This window comes from Aotus nancymaae, unplaced genomic scaffold, assembly GCF_030222135.1.
Source record: "Aotus nancymaae isolate 86718 unplaced genomic scaffold, 86718_ANA_hifiasm-v0.15.2.pri h1tg000003l, whole genome shotgun sequence".
In the NCBI taxonomy this organism is placed as follows: Eukaryota; Metazoa; Chordata; class Mammalia; order Primates; family Aotidae; genus Aotus; species Aotus nancymaae.
Window position 1 is genome coordinate 1,065,449 of NW_026988414.1, and position 8,770 is coordinate 1,074,218.

Genomic DNA, 8,770 nt, shown 5'->3' on the forward strand with positions numbered 1-8,770 from the left:
GTAAGACACAGCAGGGAGTGTGTGTGTGTGTGTGTGCGCGCGCGCACGCACACGCGCCTTTGTTCTGCATTGACCGTGTGGAGGCTCTCAGGTTCCTTGCTTTTAGAAGGATTAGAGCCACTCTGCTTCTAAAGTTCTAGGCAGAGTTCGACGAGGTCCCACAGCTCAGCACAGAGCCTGGCACACAGTAGATGCTCAGTAAACAGGAACTGCCCCCAATCCAAAAACTTGGCTGTTACCCCCACCTTCCTCCCATCTTGTTTGTGCCTGGGCTGAGCCCTTTCCTTGGCCCCTGGGTTCCCAGGACACATGTGACACCCTTTGTCATGGAGCACTGTGTCTCCCCTGCGACTCCCCACCCTGTCCCAGATTCCTTCCCTGTTGCCTTGGGGTCCTGCCAGCTCCATCCAGACAACTCCCCTAGCCTCCCCCCTCCCCCCGGTTTCCTGTCCCCTCCCCCTTTGTCCCATCCAGAAACCCCACCTAGTGATCCAGACAGGCTGAGAGAAGGTGACGTGGCCCCAGAAGAAGGGAGCTTCTGGGGTGGCAGCCTGTACCTGTGTGCTCTGCCGAGGGGGCTCACAATCCTCCCCCCACCCCACTCCAATGTCACTTTCCAGCCCTCCCCAGGACACTGTCACCAGGCTGCGGTGGAGCCAACTCAGTTGATAGGTGGTGGAACTCACATCAAAGACTTTATGCTCTGACCTCTGATGTCCATGAATGTCCATGCTCAGATGGTCACTTAGCAGCTGTGTGCCTTTGGGCAAAACAACCTCTCTGAGCCTCAATTTTCTCATCTGAAACATAGGACACAGTGCCATCATCTCTAATCCAAACTCCCAGGCTCCTGATGTGTTTGGGAATTGAGACTTTTATTTTTGAGACAGTTTTGCTCTTATTGCCCAGGCTGGAGTGCAATGGCATGATCTTGGCTCACCGCAATCTCCGCCTCCTGGGTTCAAGCGATTCTCCTGCCTCAGCCTCCAAAATAGCTGGGATTACAGGCATGCACCACCACACCCGGCTAATTTTGTATTTTTAGTAGAGACAGGATTTCTCCATGTTGGTCTCAAACTCCCAACCTCAGGTGATCTGACTACCTTGGCCTCCCAAAGTGCTGGGATTACAGGCGTGAGCCACCCTGCCTGGCCTGAGAACTTTTCAGAGTTTAGAAAGTTGATGCAGGCCTTATACCATATATTGTGCTAATACCCCCAGTGGGGTCTGGGGCTGCAGGCTGTACTCAAATGAGATTTCAGCAGCAAAACCAATGAATATTCATTCTCACTCGGATAAACATAGCTTATAAATAGCCTCAGGTCAGGTTTAGCAGCCAAAATGAGTTATAAAAATAATTTGAGTTTTCAAAGCTTCGGGAGACTGACCTCGAAGATAAGGGCGTATAACTAGTGACCCAGCCCCTCTTGAAAAGGCAGTGAGGACTGCAGCAGAAAGACACTTAGCGCATACCCAGCCACAGATGACACGGGAATTGGGCTGAACTTGGAGGAGGAGAGAGCATTCCAGCTCCCTGCAGTGGGGGCAGGGGCTGAGAACCAGGGCCGGCTCCAGACTCCAGATTCTGATTCCTGGAGATCTAAGGGCTCCCGCACCTCCACAAGTCATGAGCAGAGCAGAGAGGCCACGCCACCCATAGCAGCTACCCAGCAGCAGGAAGACACTCGATCCTCCTGCCCCGAGGGCTAAACTTTGCCTGTGCAGTGATGATCGTCACAGCTTCCATCTTCCAGAACCCACCCAAGGACTGCAGGCAGCCTCAGGGGTCCACTGAGTAGCTGAAGTTGACCAGAAGACCCAAGATCAGGACCCCCCTGCCCTAGAGGGTGACCAACCCAGCCCGTGGTGTGTCAGCTCCTCAACAGTTCCGGTCTAGGATGGAAAAGCATTAAGGGGACTGTAAATGCAACCTAGAACCCCAGCTCCGCAAGGGACTCCAGCCCCTCCCGCCCCACGGGGCACCCCTCAGTCTATCCTTCTGGCTACCATGGGGTACAGGTCCTGTTTTTCTTTCTTTTTTCTTTTCTTTTCTCATTCTTTCTTTTTATTAAGAGAGAGGGTCTCACTCTGTAGCCCAGGCTGGAGTGCAGTGGCACTATCATAGCTCACTGCAGCCTCGACCTCCCAGTTTCAAGAGATCCTCCTGCCTCAGCCTCCTGAGTAGCTGGGACCATAGGTGTGCACCACCACACCCAGCTATTTTTCTTTTCTTTTTCTTTCTTTCTTTCTTTTCTTTCTCTCTCTCTTTCTTTCTCTCTCTCTCTCTCTCTTTCTTTCTTTTCTTCTTTTTTAGACGGAATCTAGCTCTGTTTTCCAGACTGGAGTGCAGTGAGTGGTACCATCTCAGCTCACTGCAACCTCCGCCTCCCAGGTTCGAGTGATTCTCTTGCCTCATCCTCCCGAGTAGCTGGGACTACAGGTAGGTACCACCACACCTGGCTAATTTTTCTATTTTTAGTAGAGACGGGTTTCACCATGTTGGCCAGGCTGGTCTGGAACTCCTGCCATCAGGTGATCCACCCATCTCTGCTTCCCAAAGTGCTGGGATTACAGACGTAAGCCACAGCTCCCAGCCTATTTTTCTTCATTTTTTATAAAGCTGGGATTTCACTACTTTGCCCAAGCTGATCTTGAACTCCTGGGCTCAAGCGACCCGCCCCGCTCGGCCTCCCAAAGCGCTGGGAATTCAGGAGTGAGCCATGGGGCCCAGCCTAGTTCCTATTTCTGAGCCCCCGCTTCCCCACCCCATATCTGGGTCCTGCAGCCCTGCGCCACAACCCCGGACCGCACAGCAGCTCAGGCCCCAGCCTCGGGCCCCCAATGGGGTGGGGACAGGGGGTGCGGTGGCGGCGCCCCCCAGCCCGCGCTTACCCAGGTTGAGGGTGATGTTGACCGAGTTGGGGTACTGCACGCCGAAGGCCATGGACGGGCTCTGCCACCAGGTGCTTTCGTCCTCGCTGTGGAAGTCGGTGAGGTAGGAGGCGTTGTGGTGGCGCTGGGGGTCGGCGGCGTCGCAGCGCTGGCACTGCGCCCCCGCGCCCGCGGCGCCCACGTAGGGGCAGAAGTCCTCGGGCGGGTTGCCGCACGTGTGCGAGGCCTGGGCGCGCCGGCCGAACGCCGCGTTCTCGAACACGGGCAGGCAGCGCTGCGGGCGCCCCGCGTCGTCGTAGCACGCGCCCATGCCCGCGCCGGCCGCCCGCGGTGCCGCCAGCGCCAGCCCCAACAGGAGCGCGGCCGCTGCCATGGTCAAGGGCACCGACGCCGCGCGCTCTGCCTGCCCCGCTCGGCTCGGGTGGGCGCGGACCGCGCGGGGCTCCCAGGACCCGCCTTCCCGGGCGGGCGGGACAGCGGCGGGGCGGGGAGGCTGGAGGGAGGGGCGGTCGGCGGCGGCCCCACCCGACCAAAAATACGAGGAACCGCGGCGTCCCCGGGCGCCCACCCCACCTGCTGGACGTGCCCGGCAGTGCGCGCTCAGGAGTCCGCCCGAGAGGCGGCCCGGGCCTCTTGGAGCCTCAGTTTCCTCGTCTGTGGAGGGGGGTCGGTAAAGATGCAAGCCTCATTACCGCCGTTCAGAGGCTTCAATGCTGCTCCTTAAATAGAAACTGCTCACCGGTGCCTGGGAAGTTCCGAGATAAAAGGGGACACGAGGATCTCTACCTGATCGCTACGGTTTGCGTGTCTCCTCCTAGCAATAAAGCGCGCCCTGGACAGGGTTGTGAGATGGCTCCGCACGGCTCCTGTCGCCCTTCACCCTGAGAAGCACTCCTGCTGCCGGCTGCTCTCTGCTCTCACAGCAAACAGATTCTAACCTGATATTTGTGACAAGGGTACCTGGTCTTGTCACAAATGTCACCTCGGAGAGGCCTTCCTTGTCTTCTGCCCCAGCCCCCATAAATGTCCCCTTTACTCCACATTAATTCACATTAGCAAATCGAAGGATAAAAGTCATTCGATAAAATGTAGCAGCCAGGCCGTGCGCCGTGGCTCACGCCTGTGATCCTAGCACTTTGGGAGGTGGAGGCAGGAGGATAACTTGAGGCCAGGAGTTCGAGACCAACCTGAGCAAAATAGTGAGACCCTATCGCTGCAAAAAATAAAAAACTTAGCTTGGCGTCCTGGCGCAAGCCTGTAGTCCCAGCTACCTGGGAGGCTGAGGTGGAAGGATCCCTTGGGCTGGGGAGGTCAGGCTGCAGTGAGCTGTGATTGTGCCACTGCACTCCAGCCTGGCCAAGAGAGTCAGGAGAAAAAAAAAAAAAAGCAGCCATTACCAGAAAAACTCTAAGGAAAATAGAAATAAATTTCCTGGCTGGGTGAGGTGGCTCATGCCTGTAATCCCAGCACTGTGGGAAGCCGAGGCAGGTGGATCACCTGAGGTCAAGAGTTGGAGACCAGCTTAGCCAACATGGTGAAACCTGTCTCTACTAAAAATACAAAAAATTAGCTGGGTGTGGTGGTGCATACCTGTAATCCTAGCTACTTAGGAGGCTGAGGTGAGAGAATCACTTAAACCCAGGAGGCAGAGGTTGCAGTGAGCTGAGATGGTGCCATTGCACTCCAGCCTGGGCAACAAGAGCAAAACTCCATCTCAAAAAAAAAAAAAAGGGAAGGAAAGAAAGAAAGAAAATTTTCAGGAACAAGATGAACTGTAGCGGGGTGGTTCACTACCAGTTCTTTACACATGATTAAAACGATACAGTTCTGGAAAGGACTACAGAATAGACCCATGGAATAAGTTATTTTTCAGAACTATCTAAGTAGAGTTAGTATACGATATTACCACTGGTACTTAAGGTTATTTTGGAAATTCTAGCTAATGCTATAAGACAACAAATGTAAAAGATATAAATGCTTATATTTTCTATTTACCTGAAGATACATCTAGAAAATCTAAAAGATTCTACTGACGACTAATTAAAATTAAGAGCTCGATAAGATGGCTGACTACAGGATAGAGTGTGAAAACTAATGCCAGCAACAGGCGTTTTCTGGCTGGGAGCGGTGGCTCAGGCCTGTAATCCCAGCACTTTGGGAGGCCGAGGCAGTCGGATCACCTGAGGGTCAGGAGTTCGAGACCAACCTGGGCAACATGATGAAACCCCATGTCTACTGAAAATACACAAAATAGCCAGGCGTGGTGGTACGCCTGTAATCCCAGCTACCTGGAGGGCTCAGGCACAAGAAGCGCTTGAATCCAGAAGGCAGAGGTTGCAGTTAGCCGAGGTTGTGCCACTATACTCCAGCCTATGCAACAGAGCAAGACCCTGTTTCAAAAAAAAACAAAAAACAAAAAACTGATACCAGCAATGATGTAGAAAATGGTAGAACACTTAACAATAAATCTAGTATGACATCACAAGATACAAATGAAGCAAATTGTATAACACTGTATTCACGGATTTCCAACTGTTTAAATACACAAATTCTGCCCAAGTTAAAATATCAATTTAATGTAATCCCAAATTATTTTTTGATGGTGTTATGGGGGCTTCTTCGTTAAAGTTTTGTTTTATGGTCAAGAACGTGACTGCAGCGGACTCTCAGTGACCCATCCCGCTACCCTGAGCTGGGCCGTGCACCCATCCAGAACCAACTCATCCATCAGGCACAGGAGACATGGCAGGCCGCAGGAACTTTAGAAACCCACAAACATTGTTCTAATTTCTTTAAAGTCAGAAGAAACAAATGAAAAAAAGCTCTTTTAGGCTAAAGAACATGTTTTAGCACATGATATTAATATACTCGTTTTTAGATCAAAGCAGTTGTCAAATAGAATTTTTTAAAATGTTAGTGCCTGGGAGGAAGGTGTTCCTTATGACCAGCTAGTGGACGACGAGAAAATCCCAGCCTGACTCCCAGGTGAGCCAGCTCAGTGTGCAGTTATGGGACCAGAATGGACTGCCACTGCCCTTCCAGCCGACTCTGGGGTGGCCCTGAGGATAGTGGTCCCAATGCAGTGTTTGTCACCTGGGAAAGATTCACAGGAACTCACGGACAGTGGCAAGTGGCTTAGCAACTCATGTAGCAAGATTGGTGGCAGGGGCATGCAGACGGACTTGTGGGATGGACGGGCTTTGTTCTGGACCCTCCAGAGCTCAGGACCGTGACGCAGGGGGAGGTGATGAGGACAAGGAGTTCAGCATCCTTCCTCCCAGGCTCCACGGCAAAGCAGACCCTACCCCTGCCACCCTAATTCTCAGTCAATGACTCTGCTTGGATGAATTAACTGGTCATCTTCTCAATGCAATCTGTGTGACACAGAAGCCATTGGCCACATGGTGTTCTATCTCCACCACCTGTGTGGCTGTGGAGGGTAATGAAGCCTTGGCTCCCCCCGCTTCTTGGACGCCTCCCTGATACGCGCAGATTGCCAGCCTAGGAGCTACTCTTTCTGGCTGCTTTGCCGCTAGAGTCCTACATGCAGAGGTCCCACCAGCTGGGTGTCCTCGCTTGAGATGTAGAAGGTGGGAGTGAGCAAAGACCATCTTCTGCCCTTCTGGTGGATTTTTCTGCTGGCATGTGAGGTCACAGAGAAGAGAGGTTTTCAGCCCGACCTTCTTCCCATTCTCCAGCCCTGCATGTGCTGAGAGGCCTCTGTGTGGTGGCAGTAGCAGGAGCAATGGCTTACTGACGCTTATGTCCAGTCCCCGGATTGCAGGCACTGCTGTGAGTTGTCAGAGCCAACAGCAGTGGCAGCCTCAGAGGTGGTGGCAGCTTCCCTGGTGGGTCAGTTCTGTAGTGTCCCAGGTGTCAGAATCTCTAGTTCTCCCAACCATCCCTGAGCACTCAGTGCCGTGTTCAATCCTTCCTGTTGGAAATACACAAGCACTTGGCAAGTGCTTGGTCCAGAGCTCAGCATGGACTGAGTGCTCCATAAATTGTTATTGCTAAGATTCCCACAAGATCCTGCCCTTATGAGCCCATGGTCTGGTCAGAGAGGAAAAGAGCTCATTAAAAAATAGCCTGAATGGCCAGGCGTGGTGGCTCATGCCTGTAATCTCAACACTTTGGGAAACCGAGGCTGGTGGATCGTTTGAGCCCAGGAGTTCAAGCCTAGTGTGGACAACATGGCAGAACCCCGTGTCTACAAAAAATACCAAAATTAGCCAGGCATGGTGTTACACAGCTGTAGTCCTAGCTATTCAGGAGGCTGAGGTGGGAGGATCGCTTGTGCCTGGAAGGTGGAGGCTGCAGTGAGCTGTGATGGCACCACTGCACTCCAGCCTGGACAGCAGAGTAAGATCCTGTCTCAAAAAAAAAAAAAGAAAAAGAAAAAGAGAAGAAAGAAAGAAGAGAAAGAGAAAGAGAAAGAAAAGAAAAGAAAGAGAAAGAAAGGACGGAAGGATGGAAGGAAGGAAGGTTCTTTTTTTTAGTTAAAGAAAAGAAGGAAACAGCCAGAGGACACTCCGAGGCTTGTTGGAACCTGTTTTATAAGAGTGAGTTGTTGTCATTTGTCCCTCAGCAAATGCACGGCTGCCCACTGTCAACCCCCCACTTCCTGCCCCCCTGGGCTCGCAGTCAGTGAGGCAGAGGCGTGATGTGCATAGATCTGGGAGCACAGGCTGACACATGCAACAAAGACAGTGCCTGGAACGGGGGCAAGGAGCGTGGGGTGGCTCGTTCTGCCTGGAGTTGGAGGACGCTTCCCAGAAGAGGCGGCATTTAGGCTGAGCTGTGAAGGATGAGTAAAGGAAAGGGCGTCCCAGGCAGGAGCATGCGCAAAGGCCCAGAGGCGTGCACAAGTAGGGGAGGTCGGGTGTGTGTTTGCAGCGTTGGGTAGGGAGCTGGTCCTGGGGATTGAGGCCGGAGCAGGGCACAGAGGCCAGAGGGCGTGGGCCTCTTGACAGTGGCAGTTTGTCCTGTGAGGGTCTGCAGGGGCTGGAGGTTGTGAGCCTCTGGGGGGCGGGGCAAGGACCACGTGTGTCCCAGCCTGGCGTCCCCATTGCCCGCCCTCAATAGTGTTCAGGAGCCTTTCCGGAATGAATGAGAACCGCCGGGCGGGGCAAAGACTAATCCTATAGGAGCTAGGCTGGCCCCCACCGACCTCGCCCAGCCCTAGCAGCAGCCCTTGAGGGGACCGTCCTGCCGGCGCTGGCGACCTCATTTCTCATTTGCAGACGTCTCCCAGCCCCCTCCCTCACTGCTCCTACCCTCTCCCAGTATTCCCAGCTCTTCTCCCAGCGCTCACCGTCCAGTGGCTCAAGTTCACCCGGGACCAACCACCAGGTGGCGATGTTCGCCACAATACGGGGACAGGCTCCTCTCCGGCCCCTGGTGGCCCAGGACACCCAGGGCCGTGGCTGCACAGGGCAGGGGAGCTGACCAGTGCTGCGGGGGGCGCGGAGCTCCATCGGACAAAGCCCCTTCCCGAGGCCACTTTCTGGGTGAGTGGCACGAACACGTCTCGGCCCCGAGAGCAAGAGACTGCCGTCTGCCCCGCTCCAGCCTTTACCCCCCAGCCGCTCGGGTCGACCCTGGCTGAGCGTGGAGCAGCCAGGTTGATGGGGAGCCCAGAGGGGAAAGGAGGGTCTCAGAGCGGGGGCGACTCCCAGGAACACAGCTGGAATGGGCAGACCCAGGGCCAGAGCCAGGCCGCTCTCCATCCCACTCCTGAGGACAACTCCCCAGGCCCCCATCCTGAGACCCCTCAGCCTCCATGGGAAGGCCAGTGGGCATTGGCCTCTCAGACTGACCGCTATGTTCAGACAGCGTGAACAGAAGGGATGGCACTGTGGGTGGGGTAGCTAAATGT

At 54.3% G+C, this 8,770-nt stretch overlaps 1 protein-coding gene across 1 annotated transcript in view; it reads right to left on the minus strand.

Moving 5' to 3' along the window:
• The window catches only part of LAMC3 (laminin subunit gamma 3), an 81,264-nt gene extending 77,999 nt beyond the window's left edge, over positions 1 to 3,265 (minus strand). The window contains exon 1 of the mRNA XM_064376985.1: positions 2,893 to 3,265. Coding sequence (XP_064233055.1) covers positions 2,893 to 3,265 — 373 coding nt within the window. The remainder of the gene's footprint in view (positions 1 to 2,892) is intronic.
• Between the last annotated feature and the right edge of the window lie 5,505 nt (positions 3,266 to 8,770).